At 43.9% G+C, this 16254-nt stretch overlaps 1 protein-coding gene across 1 annotated transcript in view; it reads right to left on the reverse strand.

Moving 5' to 3' along the window:
* Positions 1-11596, reverse strand: part of LOC131565763 (transmembrane protein 132D-like) — a 181432-nt gene extending 169836 nt beyond the window's left edge. The window contains exon 1 of the mRNA XM_058816822.1: positions 11518-11596. Within this exon, the coding sequence (XP_058672805.1) occupies positions 11518-11596 (79 nt within the window). The remainder of the gene's footprint in view (positions 1-11517) is intronic.
* Between the last annotated feature and the right edge of the window lie 4658 nt (positions 11597-16254).

The following is a 16254-nucleotide window of genomic DNA, read 5'->3' on the forward strand; positions in this document are numbered from 1 at the left end:
TCAGAGCAGATTCAGCCCACTAAAGAATATTATAATTTTTTTTCTGTCTCCAGCTTACAGTCTAGGTTTAAGTGAACAAAATCCAACACACAAAATACAGGAAAGTACTACTGGTCAACTACTGCACCTGCACTATCCCTGTAAAGTGGGGTTTTTTAATTTCCAGAAAAAGGTCTGTCACAACCATTGTCTACAGCCAAATTACAAAAATTCTGAACATTGTTTCTGTGAAGGTAGGCCTTGACTCCTGAAGGCTTATTGTTCCCAGCTGTGTTTTCACAGCACTTAGCACAGTTTTCCCAGCAAGGCAGTGTGGTTTCATGATCCCCTCTGGAGCTGCATGGCATCTCCAGGAGCACTCAATGCAGCGTTTCCCTGGCCCAGCTGATGCCTACTTGTGCAGGGCAGAAGACAAGTTCTATTGTGAGAGCTGAGAACGAAACAAAACCCTTCCCACTATCACCCTCGGCCAGCAGGTCAAGGGAACACACTCAGAGGATCTGCAAAGTGTGAGAGCTTCCATTATGCAAAGGCCAGAATGTGCAGAGAGACTTTTTACTACTGCAGAGAAGAGGTGAGAATGACGAAGCTTGCATGCATGTGAGAATATTTTACTGCAAAGACAAAAGAGTTATTTTCAACCACTGAATGCAAAGGAGTACCTGAGCATCAGTTGTTCTGGTTTTTCTTTCAGGGGGGTGAAATAAAGTACAAACCATTTCACATGAGATTGTTGATAAAATTAGCAAAACTATCTTAGCTGTGGCAACTTGCATTCAGCATAAGCAAAATAAGAATTTATTTATTCCATGAAAATTTATGGTAGTTTATATTTGTATTAGTCTGAAACTTAAGTGTAAAGAAGGGATTGTGTCTTCTTCATTTAAATTAAGGGCAACTCTGAGGGCAACTCTGCAGTTTGGTAGAATACAAGTTTCATTGGATAAGATTAAGTATTTGTGTAACTGAACCCATCAGGCCTCCTGGGGTGGCTCTGGTGAGGGGCTGTGCACACCCTGTGTGCCTGCAGCAGCTCACCGAGCACAGCTATTCTGATTTTCTCCAGCATGCAACTTTCACAATCCCATCTTCACTATCAGTTCTTACTCTGCAGAGTACCACCACAACACAGAGTTGGATCATTATTTCTTCTTCTTGTCTTCCAACTTCCATAAATTTCTTCTTGCTTGCCCTAAATCTTAATTTTCTGGGCTCCCAGCCTAGAGTTTCAATTACTTTCTGATAACTCGTATAGGTCAGTACTAAAGTTCAATGTCATCTCTAAATCTATTATATATGGTCTGTTTTCCTCCATGATTCCTTCTGTTCATCCCACTGATGAAAACAAGGCTTGGTATTGGAAGGAGAAGAGCAGCAGCACTGACCTATAAATAAGGGGGCAGGAGAAAGTGCAGGAATTATGGAGGGATTCACTTGCTGAGTGTCTGAGAGAAACATTGATTCAGAAATTGGAGAAGAAAATGACGAGGCGCTGGAAGTGACATTTGCTAAGGCCCGGTCAGATTTAGATTGGAAGGAACACAATGATCAGCTCTTCCTAAGACAGATGTCAGAGAAGGACAAGAGATAACTGAGACTGCCACAACAATTCCACAGAGGAGGTTTTGATTGTGCCTGTTTGTAGGAAGAAGATAGAACAAGGGAGAGAATGTGTAGTTCTTGTGACAAATTGATCAAAGTGGCAGCAAACATCTGCAACAAGTCAGAAAGAGGCCCAAAAGGGAACGCTGCAGAGTCAGCACAGATGTGAGGATTACAGGGCTGCTCTTCTCAGGCGGAAAACAAACGAGAATCTACTTGTTATGAAATAAAGGATGGCTTTAGCACTTCACAGGATGAACTGAGACACTGGAAAAGCCCTCTTACACCAAGTAGCATCCTGCAGGACTCTGTCAGCATTTGGGGGGGACTTTTCTTCATCCCTTGATCTTCACTGTCTCCCAACAACTTTACAGACAAGCTGTAGGCCACAAGTACCTAAGGGCTGGGAGAGTTAACTACCTGGGAAATGATCATCTGACCCACTGCAACTGCTGAAATCCTACAAGCTCTGGGAATGTCCCCCTCTGCACCTCCATCTGAATTCACTGCTCCTCACTCGGGCTGCCAAAGCCCAGGGCTGGCAGCACTGAAGATATGCTGCCAAAGTCATCCTTCTCCTCTGGAGCTGCTGAAAGGAGAACAGTTGAAGAGAATCTCCTCATGAACCATCGTTTTATTATTATTGATGCCATTTGATTATTTGATGAGAACCTATAATGCACACGCAGACATTCTGAGCACCAAATTATAAATACAGGAACAAAGGTCTGCTATATTTAGTATTCTCCACTTACAAGCATTTCTTTCTTCAAGGTCTGATCCAAACCAAACTCATAATTCTGACAGGAATAGATGAAAGGATGAAAGCAGCACATGACTGCATAGAAACAGAACAAAACCAAACAAATACATACTTCACCAGTGATTATTGTACCATTACTCTGATCTACTGCTGCTCACTTAAAGAGGCTAAATAAAAAGGCAGGCAAAGCCCCAGTTGATGCTGATCCTTGTATTGTAAACTGCTGCAGCTGAAACAGCAGGGAGCATCTTCAGCAATATCCAAAGTTATGACAGGACAAATAGGGAAAAAAGGTAACAGCAGCAGCACACACCTATGGAAGATCACAGATCTAAAGTATTTACCTTAGTAAGCTTTACACAAATGAATAAATAAGAATAAAGGCACTGAGATACCACTCAAAACATCAGCCTGGTGGACAGCAATGACTAAGAAGGAAATACCACCTTCTTTGTCAAGGGAATTCACAGTGATATTTTCTTTGTGCTTTTTATAACATGAAATTGGTTCCAAGTCAGACTCCACTTAATTTAGAATGAAAGAACCTAAAGGCTAACAAACAGGATTGTGTCCGGTTCGCTGTGTGTTCATACAAGTTAGCTCACAAGTCAGAAGAATCCATTTCTTTTGACTCTTTCAACTTCCATGTCCCATCAATAACACAGGGACCAGCCAAGAGTCTCTTTCACCATCTCATTACCCCCACTGCCCACCACATTCACAACTTACCCAGACTGAAGGAGCCTAAAATAAACCGCAAAGACTTGAAGGGGCAAAGGAGGAATGAAATATTTCTCAGATCTGTACCATCTGCCAAGAAACCTACTTTTTCATAAGTGGTTTGTTGCATTGGTAATACTGACATTGAAAATATTTTCTTTAATACTTTATTGACACCAAATACAACAGAAATAAATACAAAACCATCTTTATGACATCTTCTTATAAAAGGCTTTTTATGTTCCCTTTACCATGCTGCTGTTTGAAAAGGCTTAGATAGCACATTGATTGTAACATCAGGGGATGGCATCTACTCAATCCCTTAGAATATTTTAATCACACACATGCTTTCATCAGATCTTCATTTTTTCCTTACCCCACTCTTCTTTTCTATTCTTACAGGCCTCTGAGCAGCTCATCTTGTCCAGCAATCAGAATGTCACATTCCAATATTTAACACAGATGCTAGAAATTAATTATTATCATGTGGTAAAATGTACAGCAGATGCTGTAGAGCTGCAAGTAAACCAGATTCTGCTCTGAACACCTTGTATTCTGAGCAGACAAGACAGTCTAAAAAAAGGGAAAGCAGGGAACTGGAGTGGTTTTTCAAAGGTTACAGGAAGCCAATGGATACCCTCACTCCTAAATCACCATCATGAACCACTACATTCCCCTGCTCTCATAAAGAAGAGAACTCTAACAAGGTAAAATGATTGCATTTTTGTAAAAGGATAATAATGCCTGACTTTAAAAAAATGGGCTGGAAAATAATGCTTTATAAGGTCGTTTACAATAATAAACCAGTACTATTAGAAGGCCACTCCAAGCTATCAGTCATTTTCCCACTTCAGAGCCTATCAAACAGAGATATTTCTGCTCCACAAAATATCAAACAGCATGAAATCCTCAATTTTGTGGGAGATGCCAATGTTCGTGTGTGGCTTGTCTGAAGACATTTTGTTTATTTTTAAAAACACTGAGCATGCTGCCAGGGCTGTAGTACAGGCTGGCTCAGTGGAAACCCATTAAAACCGCTTTGCTGGGCAGATGGTGTCAGAGAGTCAGGAGCACAGAACAGAATCCCACTGTGCACAAGTGTTCAGTATGCAAGAAACCATCTCCTATCAGACAGTGCTGCAGGGGACACAGGCAGCCACAGAGGAGAGCCGAGCGCAGCAAAGGCAGGGGAGGCTCACAACCCAGAAATGTGGAAAAGGACATGGAACAAGCGAGCATGAACTGCAGAACCTTTCTGGCCCCTTCTCATATGCTCCTTCCAGAGAAGGAAGGACAGGTGTGCTCAGTGTTTTCAGTGGCTAATTCTGCAGGTGAGCACAGCACCTAACAAAGCCTGGGTTAAACAGATCCTAAACAGAACACACACAGGGAAAATGAGTGTAAAACTATTCCCTGTACTCTGCACCACGTTTGGCACTGAACCTGCAGTGTGTGGGCACTTTCCTCTGCTGGGCACAATCAGCTGCTTGGTGCTGCCCCAAGTCCTGCATTGAGAACCACATAAAGAGATCCTTCTTCATCTTCAGAGCTACAGACCTGTGACCCCGAGCAAACTAGATCCTATTCTTATGTCTGAGAACAAGGTAAGGATGACAGGAGTGTAACTGCAGGTACATGGTGTATTTACAGATTTATCACACTGCAAAGTTTTGCAGAGCTGAATAGTTCTTTCAACAGTAGCTCAAAACACAATCTACAGAAACAACATCAAGCAGGAAAACCTGACAATATACCCAGTGGTGACAGCAAAGTAGGAAGTTAAATGTAGGAATCTGACACACACAGACAAGAAAGATAACTACCCCACGTGTACCAGCAAATCAAAATTAACCAAGCAAGGCTGATTACATTAGGACAGAGTTGTAACGCTAAAGGATAAATACAGATATTGCAACTGTAAGCAGATGCAAATCACCATTATTTTCATGAAGACAAGCAGAATGAGTCACCATGGCTCAGCAGAAAATGGAGGATACAATTATGTGCTAATCCAGAATCTTTAGTACGGGAGTGCTCTGAACACTAAATGGGATTGCTTCTTCCCTATATTGTGGATTAGGTCAATATTCAGAGACACTACTAGTTACCTCTGCCAGCTTTGGGTTCCTCCTCTTGCACAATCAATTTACATAATGTTTACTGAAAACATAAAACTACACTTTTAAAAATATAAATAAAAAGCAAGTGATGTTGAAGGCCCACAAAATTCAAGGTTTTGAGACCATTCAGCATTAGATGACACTGCACTCTGTGACTTGGAGGATTTTTTTAGCATGCAGGACATGCAGAGTCATCTGTGTGATTATCTGGACATCTGCCTTGCTCCTCAGCAAGAGATCTGCAGACTGTCTGCTCAACAGTCTGCCTCTCTTGAAAGCAAACACTTCAAAGGACAAGATGTGGAGCATCCTGGTGCAGCTGGAGAGGAGCTCCTGTTGCTCCTTAGTCCGTCTCAAAGCTGTGTCCCCCAAGGGTAAAGAGTGTGTTGACATCTTTCCACACCTCTGCTTGTGGTGCTTGTTATTATTACCCCTGCTGCCTTTTTATGCATACCCAGCTAACTGATTGCCTCTGTTGTTTTTATAAGAGCTACCTTATTCAATATCCTTCCCCTTCCCACAGTTTAGAATCTACGTGGTCATTTTCAGATGTGGGTCTGTTTTGCTTACGAACCATTTCCGTAGTCAATTTCTGAGACACTTCTACCAAAACATCCTTGTAGCAAAGTCTTTATTTGCAAATAAAACCCCAAATAACTAAACAAACCAATTCAAAGTAACTTTAAAACCAGAGCCAGATGGGCCTGAGAGAAGGTGAAGTGACTACAGGAGGAGGAAAGAAGCCTTCTGTTTTGTGAATCCAGGAAAATATGGCAACATTGATGACTCTCCTACCAACCTTTTATACACTGCTTGTACGAGAAACCAAAGTGCATTTTGCTGAGCCACTTCCAGGGAGACAATGGTCTGCAGCACAGAAAACTCCCTCAAGGATTCTCTCTTGATGAAAAAAGCCCAGCAGCGAGGGTGTGAGAACAAACAAGCGTTCTCTGTGTGCAGAGCGGAAGCTCTGAGGCAGTTAATTGACCCCAGAGTGCAGATGCCATAAGTGACTGGCAGGGTTCTCCTGCTCAGTGGTGATTTAAACAGCCTCTGCTGCACTGGATCACAAACACTCAGCAGTGCCTGTGGCTGGAGCACACAGGCAACACCACACTGCCCACAGCAACACTTCCGAGTAACCACAGCTAGTCTCACTACACTGGTTTTTCTCTTTCAAGGAAAAAAGCCATCTGACCTCCCGAAAGAAATGCAGAGCATCTTACACAGTGCCCTGGTTTTGGTATTGTCACAAAGGTCTTTGTTTACAAGCAGGCACAAACTGGGATGCAGTCTGAAAGCAGCCTTGTTACTTCCATTTCCTCCCCTCGGTTTTTTCTCCCTTGCACGCAGAAGGTTTCTGGCACTGGTTTCACAACACTGCTCAGATGTTCTATGAATCACCACCGGTGTGTGGGCTACAGGCTGAAAAATACCACTGCAGAAAACTCTGTCTAGTCTGAATTGAAGCCTGCTGAAGGCACTGAAACGCCCTGACTGACTGACTGCAGTGGGCTCAACAGCAGGGTGCAACTCATTCCATTGCAGAGCCCTGAGTTACAGCCTCCCCTGGGTCCAGTTTAGGCACAGGACTAAAGCAAGAAATGGAAGTTTGCATTGGTACCACACAGGCTGTGCTTTGGAAGATGAACAGTTTCAATCCCTTGGCTCTGTGGGACCATCAGACCAACACCTTACACCAGAATTAAGTCTATTCAATAAAAGAAGAAATAAGGGACATGAAAGGGCCAATCCTCATTCTGCAGTGAACTGTGCCCACATTTCAACCCCGGGGCAAAGTAGCCTAACATCCTCAAATATGTACTTTAAACTGCTCATGATAATTAGTGTTATCTACATGTCTCGGACCTACTTAAAATCCACTTCATTTGGAGCTGCCATTAATAATGCAGCAGGCAATACTACAAAGACTGGTGAAAATCAAATAATTTAATGTACCACTTTATAAACCAAACTTGTGATGAATCTCAGCTGCCTCTTCAGCTTCCCTGCAATCAATCTGTCTGCAGTCATGTTTATGTATCCTAGGACCCGTGATAGACTGCCACTAGACTTGGCATCCACAACCACCTCAGGAGCTTGATTTAATGTGAATGCAGCATGAAAAATCAGATTATCTTTTGATTCTCTCCTTTATTAAATAAAACTGATCTTTATTGAATAAAGCTGCTTTTATTAATATCTAAAACATTGGTTGGTGTCACAGAGCCTGCCTGTCCTAAGGAACTAATAAAAGAAAAGACAGAAGTAAAAAATGAGAACATTACAGGGAAATATTAGAAACCAAATCACATTAAGCCAGTATTGCAGCTGACAAATAAAACACGGGTCTAGCTGTGGAATTTTTTGTTCAGTATGAATTTATTATTTTTACTGAAAGAAAAGGAATCAGAATAGAGTTTTTCCCACAAATACTCTGTGGCAAGAAACACAGCAAGAGTGAAAAAGTGGAAATGGTGTTCCCCTTCCCTTTTAGTGTATCAAACAACTTCAAGTTCAATGCAGCTGGGACAAAGCACAAAAACTCTGGGTTTAAGGAAACTTCTTGAACTTTAAGCTGGAAAGATTTAATTTATTTTGGGGGTTTTACAGAAAACTTTTGGGGTTTTTGGCCATAAGCAGAGCTCACAGGAAAAGCTCCTACTGACCACACGTGTACTTTATGCTCACGTGAAAGCAGCAAGCACCACATTTCCCATCCAAACCAACTGCACAGCTGGAGCTGATGCCAGGAATGGGTCTGTCCACAAGAAATACCAGCACTGTTACTTTGAGAAGAAGAATGTGTCCCTCGTCATCACAATCACAATCAGTCAACATGAACTGTAATTCAACCCTGAACTCTTGTCTAGCCACCACCAAGAAGGAGTGGAAAAAAATACATCTCATAAATCAAACAATCTTTGATTTTAATCCCATATACAGAATTATAACCCATTACTAATATACTACCACTTTTCTAGAGGAATGAACCAAAACTAGACATTTGGGGGTTTGGTTTCCTTGTTTTCCCACACTCACTTTGCCGTAACAGGAGATCTGCATCACTGCTCATGTGCTCTGCACATCTCTAGCTATGGGGAACACCCTGAGGGGATACAAGGAAATCCTGCCTAATACACATGCCAAGCCTCCATTTCAATTAAATTGAGAGAAAAAGAAAATCCAACCAGCAGCTCCATGGCCTGAAATATCATTAGAGAGCATCTTGCAGGAAGATTTCTGCCCAGGATGACACAGAAGAAATGCTGGCAAAATGCTCAGCAGAAGACAAGCAGAACAAGCCACTAAAATATTCACTTGGTTTTTACTGTCAAATTAAACTTGAAATTTGAAATCAATGAAATCGGGTTTTATATGGAGACATTCATCATGAAAAAGGCTCCTCAATCTTTAGTTTCACAATATACAGCCCAAAAGTGTTTGGCATCTTATGGGAGATGCTGGTTTTATTCTAGACTTAAGCCAGGCATGGAACCTAGAACTCAAATAAAGTATTGAAGTTCCTATTGTACTCCAGTGGAGCTGATGAATTTCCATTTAAGCAAGAGAACAAAACACCCACATTATTGTGCCTGTTGCATATAGTCTGTTTTCATTAACGTCAGCTGGACCTGGTTATTTTTTGACTGAAGACTTCCCAAGAACTTCTTCCCACCTTTGACAGCAAACACTGAACTGACCGAGGGCCAGCACTGGCCCCCTAGGACTGACTCAGGAAAACTGTGCTGAGGACAAAGCTGTGAACTGCAGTTCCAGAGCATGATCACCTCTGCCCTGACACATCCACCTTCTGTGAGACTGACAGTGCATTAACACACGTGGATTCTGTCATCACTGACAAGATGGCCTGAGAGGATCTTTAGCTCATTATTGAAAACAACATTTCATTTCTCAGGCTGGAGCTCTGCATTTTACAAGATAAAAGCAAAGCAAAATCACAATAGTATTCTCAAGTCTTCAACATTATTACCTGAAAGATTTGGAAACGGTGCAGTACAAGGTGTGTTGCCATGGTTCTGAGTAATAAGCAGCAGCGCTATACACAATAGACAGCTGATTGCTGTTGCATGTTAAAAGCTTTTGTATCTCCTTAGGAAAACTTTGTCATCGTGTCATAAATGAGAGAGTTTTTCTATTAGCAGCAGAAAAGCATCAAAGAAACATGCCCTGTAGTAGTAATCATGCCTGATGTGTTTTTTGTCTGTTCATCTTACTGCGTGGAGGGGGTGGGAATCAACCTTTTACACTATGAAGTTCGTACTATAAATCTCTGGAACACTCTGGTCTTTCCAGTGTGTTAAGGCATAGCAGTGCAGATGGAGCCTGTCACCAAAGAGAAAATAAACAATTGCATTAAGGACAGATATCCGTGTCACTGAACAGCAGAGCCCTGGCACTCCCACAGCAGTGGTGTCTTGGATACCCGAGGTGCAAGATCCACAGCACAGCTAACGCCAGTGCTTCTGCTGGGATCTCCTCATCTCAGGTTTCATGGAATCACACAATTCTTTAGGCTGGAAAGCCCCCAAAACCATCGAATACCCTTGCTAAGCCAGCACTGCCCCGTTCACCCCGGACCACATCCCCAGGCACCCCATCTACAGCCCCTTAAATCCCTCCAGGCATGGGGACTCCACCACTTCCCTGGGCAGCTGTGCCAGGGCTTGACAGCCCCTTTGGAGAAGCAATTTCTCCTAATACATCTTTCAAAAGAGATGCAAGTAACATTTCAGAATGAAATCACATATGAATGCTATAATTGCTGAGTTGGCAATAAAAGACATGCTGTATTTGTAAAACTGAAATGCCATTTATTCCCACCCTGGAATAAACTGCAATCTCAGTCCAACATTATGTGAATACGGTGTTAGGGCAGCAAACTCAAACACAGCAAAAGCCAGGGAATGAAATGAAGTTCATACTCTTACTGCACTGTGAGCCTATCCAAAGTACTGATGATATTGCTTATAACAAAATACATCATTTACAGCCTGGCTGGGCAATCACAAGCTACTGGTGTGCAATGTGAATGAAGCAATCTCTTGAAAAGACTCTGAATTCTAATCCCTGCTGCTAATGCATTTCCAATTGCAACTTTAGAACAGGACTTACGTAGGCACTGCATTTAGGAACATTTGAGAAGACTTATAATTTTGTTCCTTTCTTTCTTTACCTGTTCTAAGGAAAAAAGGAGGAGAATGGAATTTGATACAGGGAAGCATCAGAGAGCTAGGTATTCTGCCTTCAGTCAGTAAGTTCAGTTGTGGATACAAACTAATTAGTAAAAATAACTCACTTAATGAAAAAGTGCTGATCTCTGGAAGTGTAAAAGGGCATTAAGAATAAGTAATATATTTTTTAATAGGGATATTTATAAGCAGGACTCTTTACCAGTATGTTTGCAGAATCACAGATTAAATGCATATGCTTTGATTCCCCTCTGAAGACTAAACCACATGAAAACTTTGTTTTCCTGCCAAAATATAACTGCTGATGCACAGTATCTGCTCAGTAGATATGTATACTTCTCCTAATTTATATTTCACAGGAGTGCTCAGAATCATCTAAATTAAGTATTGCAAAAAGTGCATTCACCTTTTGGCTGATGCCCTGAATGGAAACTTTTAAGTTCCGAGGAAGCTTTAAATGCACACAAAAATATGTGCACTGCCTGTGTGCTGGTTTTCTGATTTGAACTGTAAACAAGCTCGAGAGCTCCAAGAAAGAATCACTGAGTTGTGTGAAGTCATGCCATCAGGACATTCCAACTCTGTTCAGCATGCAGGATATCAGACACCTGCTACAGCATCTCATCAAAGCTTTGAAATGTATCACTGTGTACCTGTTTCTTTGGTCCAGTAAAACACTGCCAGCCAGTCTGAGATACAGGAATTTTAATCTGAAAAATGGCACAGAAGGTAACGGTGGGCAACCAAGTCCAATAGCCTGTACCTCTGGGGATTTCAGACTTCCATACCACAAACCCTTCATAATCCAAAACAGAGCTATGCTCAGCAGCAGCATCTTCTACCCCACCAAAAGTACAGTAAGGAGGTAACAGATGCCTCAGGAAACCGCCAGACTGTTTGTCATGGTCAGCCAAGGAAAGATCCTTCCATTCAGGCTTTCCCATCGCATCCTCTGTGGTTTTGACTAGCACATGGCTTCCCCCAAGTCTTTCCGTCTTGAGTCGTATCAGCACTCAAGGCACTACAGAGAGAGGGGAGAAGGGCTGGCTGTGCAAAATGAGGAACGAGATGCAGTGAAACAGAAGAGATTAAGACTTACCTTTGGAAAAAACTGCTGCCAGGCTCAAGAGGAGAGGCGACAACAGATGCCCCATATTGCTAATCCCGGAAGCACACATCCTACGGTTTGTGGAGCACTTAGGGATCAGTTTCACACACTTGGTAGTCAAAATCAAAACCGTTCAGCTGGAGAAGCTACATTTTCAGAAAAGGTCATCTGGAAAGCGCAAAAGGAATTTCCTTCGCAGAGAAGACTTACTTCTTTAGCGTTAACCCTCCCCCTTCCTCCCTCCTTTCTTCCAAACAGATGATGCTGTGGAAAAGCCCCCCTCTCCCGCAATAAATAAGGAGTCCGTTTGGGTTCGGATGCCGGCGCGGAGCCGCAGCCGCCCGAGGCGGGCGAGCAGCGCGGTGCCCGGCAGCGCCGTGTCCGTGTCCGTGTCCGTGTCCGTGTCCGTGTCCGTGCCGGGCGCGGGCAGGGCCGGGCTCGGGGCAGCGCCCGCCGCGGGACGCGCTTCACACGGGCAGCGCCCGCATCGCGGGGAGCGGCGCGGCGGCTGCCGGGCGGCACCAAAGTTTTCCTTTAGGCGATGCCGATCCGCCCCGCAATCATCCACACGCGCGGGGCTCGGCGGTGCGCGCTCTTTTTTCCTTTCGCTCTTTTTCAAGTTCTCAGTTTCCTCATTGACCTGTCTGACTCTCCGCGCGGCAGGGACATCACCGGGAGGAGGTGACGGCGCTCGGGGCTGCCGGGGCCGGCGGCGGCGGCCGGCGCGCACCTCCCGCCCCCGCGGCCCGGCCCGCCCGCCCGCGCCGGCCCCGCCGCATCCCGGCGGCTGCTCGGGTACCGGCTGAGCCGCCGCCGCCGACAACAACAACGCGGCGCGGCCAAACAAATAAATAAATAACCGGGCCGAGCCAAGCCCCGCCTCACCCCCGGCGGCCCGGCAGCCCCAATCCCCGGGCAGCGGGGCGCGGAGCGGGGCGGAGCGGGGCGGGCCGGGGATGCGCGGACCGGCCCCTGCCCGGTTCCTGCCCGCTCCTCCCGGGCGCGGCGGGAGATGGCAGCGGCGCCGATCCCCGGGCTGGAACCCGGCTCATCCTCGGCGGGCAGGGCCGGGCACAGGGCAGGCGGAGCATCCCCGGCATCCCGAGGCGCTCCGGCAGCATCCCCGAGCGGCCCGGACGGACGGACGGACGCGCGCCCAAACACCCGCGGCATCCCTGCGGCTGCCAGCAGCGACGCGCTGGCATGAGCGTGCTGCTGCACGTGGCGAGCCTTGGGCTCCTTCCCTCGGCCCACTCTGCCGTGCTTTCAGCTCTCCCCAAGCCGCTGCAACTGTCGTGAGCCAAATCAAGTGCGGTGCAGGCGGAATAGGGAAATAATGTGAGGAGCGTGTAATGGAATACTTCGTACATGCTGCAAAAACAGCAGCAAAACATTTGGTCTAAAATAATCTCCAGAAGCGCTGGAGGAAAATAACTGACCTCAGGTTTTCCATTACAGAGGGTATCAATACTAACCCAAACATTTGGTCAAACTTAAAAATGAGATCTATGTTACTCTTGGCAGATAGAATTGCAGCAAAATGCAATTTACCAGAGCCAAAACAAAACAGAGCAAAACAAAACAAAACAAGAAGTAGCTACAAGAATTTATAGTCATTTTCTTCCTTTGTGGAGTACATGTCTGGGAGCAATAAAAACATTTGTCTGTATATCAACATCCACAACACTGAAGCTGTAAATAGTCTATCAAAATAAACTTTGCACACTTTCTGTTTGCCAACACTGAGAAGTACACGATTACCCATGCAGTGAGAAAAGGCTGCATTTTGTGTGGTGGTGTGAAGTCATTTTAGAGGTTCATGTCAGCTTTGGAAGGATTCCCAGCTCCTGAGAGGCTCCCCAGAGCAGAAATGAAGCACATCTCTAGATCTGGCATTGCACTGAAATGTACCAGCTCAGAATATCCCCCACCTGACAGAGGATAAAGAACTGTTATTGACAGATGTTGTGGCCAAACCTTGCAGTGTTGTACAGCATAGGAGAATCGTTATTAAACAACACTCTATCCCAGATACAGCAGCCATGCTCTGGAGGAGGAAGTCTGTGTCCAGCTTCATTCAGGGTGGAATGTGCCAGGACAACAACCCAGTTAATCTGTGTTCTCGTAAAGAAGCTTCAAAAGAAGTCTTTGCAAAGTATGAAAAGTGCAAAGGAAGAGCTTTCTCTCCAGATACAGGTGTGGGCAGTTTAGTCACCAAAGTAATTTAAGAAAAAAAAAGATACTGGAATAATAAGAAAACCAAACCAAGATTCTCTTCTTTTACTTCTACAGTTTCTGCCCCTATGCCTTTACATTGTTCTTTTGTGCACCATTTGGAGATGTTTTGTGCATTGGCTTTTTTAAGGCCTTGCATTCATTCAATGAAGGAAGGGCAGAAGTCACTACAGAAATGCAGAGCGAGAGAGAGTTTTAATGCCAGCTATGTTATGTTTGAAAAATTAGCTTGTTTCCCTTCTCTTCATATTTTGCAACTTCGTTGTTGAAACAATAGGCTTGCAAGAACTTACTTCATTTTTCAGCCCAAATATGGAAACTATGGAACCTAGGATCCTTCATCTAGGATGCTGCTACTCACTGAACAGACTGATTTTTTAATTTGATCTTGTGAGAGGGAAAAAAATTAATCTAAGCTATTACTTTTCCTTAAGGTTTTTTAAAGTAATTCTGAAAGGTCACTAACTAATTATTAAATTTTATGCATCAATACTCTTCCCCTCCAGAGCACTCCACAGACCTTTTACTTTTAGTAGGAAGTAATGGACACTTAATATTTCATCAACAATCTTCTCTTCATCTTTCACTATCCTGTTATCCCCACAAACCAGATTTGGGTCTTGAGTCTCTCTCAAAACCAAGTGAATAAACTGTTGTCTTCAGTCCTTTCAGAGATGAACAAGTGCACCCATTTCTTGCCCTGCCCAGAAATAATCCCACATTTGGTTTAGTGAGCATTTTACTGAAGTGCCAGCTGAAGGTCAGGCCACTGAAATTTGCCCCTGCAGAGCGGGTGTCCCAGTTCCAGTTTGTGCCCACGAGTGCAGGTGGCAGCACATCAGCTGTGCAAACTCTGTCCTGGCCAACGCTTCTGGGATGAAAACCTTTCCTGCGCTCTGCTCATGGAAATCACAGCAATTCATATAACTCATAATGAGAGAACATCTTCCTGTTTCATTAGCAATATGTTATTTTGGCAAGAATGCCTCATCTCTTCTGGGTGATTAACACAACTAATTGTGAAGGAAGAACTGGCATTAGGAAAACATGAGAGAGTGGGGAGACCTGAAAACCCAAACCTAATGGAAAAGGGAGAAAACTGATTAATCCGCACCCAACAAGGTAATGAAAAGATCCATCCTCAACCTGAGACTTCTTGGTTCATCTGCAGTGTGTTACGTCAACTTTATGTCATTAAAATTGCTAATTGTTCTGATCAGTTTATCAATTCCCATTTTTGTTTGAGGTTGGTTTTTCTTAAGCAGCAATGTCCCCTCTTTGACAGGCTAAAAGCACAGGGCTGCCACAGTGACATGGCAAAGAGCTGCACAAGGGAAAACTGGAGCCAGGTACCTGAGCAAAAATGTTCCTCTGCCCAGTATTTCACATCTAGAGAGACAGACAGATAAATATAGATATCTCAATAAATAAGTCCATAGAGATAGATAAACAGACATGGAAATACAGAATATGCCTAGTGATCTGAAAGCAAACAATTCATTCCAAAAGCCAGTTGCATTTAAAACTCGTCTCTCAGTGCCCACAGACTGGAAAAACTGAGCATGTTATTGAGTCTTTTAACCTGAGCAGTTAGACATTTTTCTCCAAAAATATTTTTCACTTTCAATTAAACTCTGAGGGAAAAATCCTTGTGCTGCTGAAGTCAGTGCATGCCTTGCCATTGATTTTTACAGAGACAGATTTTTACTCCTATTTTTTTCTCCTTTGCCTGGGATTGCACAAAGGGCATTGAAATGGATTATCTGGGTTTGCAACTGCACAACATTCAAAGAGAGGAACAATTAGAGTCAGAGATTCAGAAGATGAAAAGGCATCAGCATGATCAGCTTGACCTCCCAGCAATTTTATACAATTTCATGTGTTGTCTCCAAAACACTGAGCAGCAATGAGGCAGCAGGTGTACTGTGACTGTCAGCTAGCCTGCACAGTGCAAGTTGTTCCATTGCTATTTCATGTTTCTATCCCTTATTTCCTCAGCGCATCTATCTGTGGTCTGTTGTCTGTTTGTGCAATGCAGAGTTTTGGGGGAAGGCACTTCCTTTGGGTACTCGTGTACCCCACATCTGGGCCAGCTGCGCCACAGCCACAGCTGTGATGCTCCCACAGAAATGCTCTGAAAATCAGAACAGCTTAATGGGAGATGCCACAAAGACCACACTGAGTCACACGCTTCAGTTGCCTCTTAATTTCTGCATCTTACGCTTTTTTGACATTAACCAGCACTTAGATTTTTGTTTCAGTGACAGCAGGATGAAGCATTAAATCTTTGTTAATTTGACTAAAACTAATTCTCATCCGTTCACTCAAACCACATAGGGAAATAAAACATGAAATCACTTGATTTCTTTATAATGCCTCTGTTTATGAGAAAAGCAGAGTCTCTGAAAAATCTTGGCCAGGCTGAAAGCAAGATCTGTTTGACAGCCTGTATTTCTGCTGGCTGTGGCAGTGCCCCTTGAGTGCCATCTCCTA

Source organism: Ammospiza caudacuta, chromosome 18, assembly GCF_027887145.1.
Source record: "Ammospiza caudacuta isolate bAmmCau1 chromosome 18, bAmmCau1.pri, whole genome shotgun sequence".
NCBI classification, from domain to species: Eukaryota; Metazoa; Chordata; class Aves; order Passeriformes; family Passerellidae; genus Ammospiza; species Ammospiza caudacuta.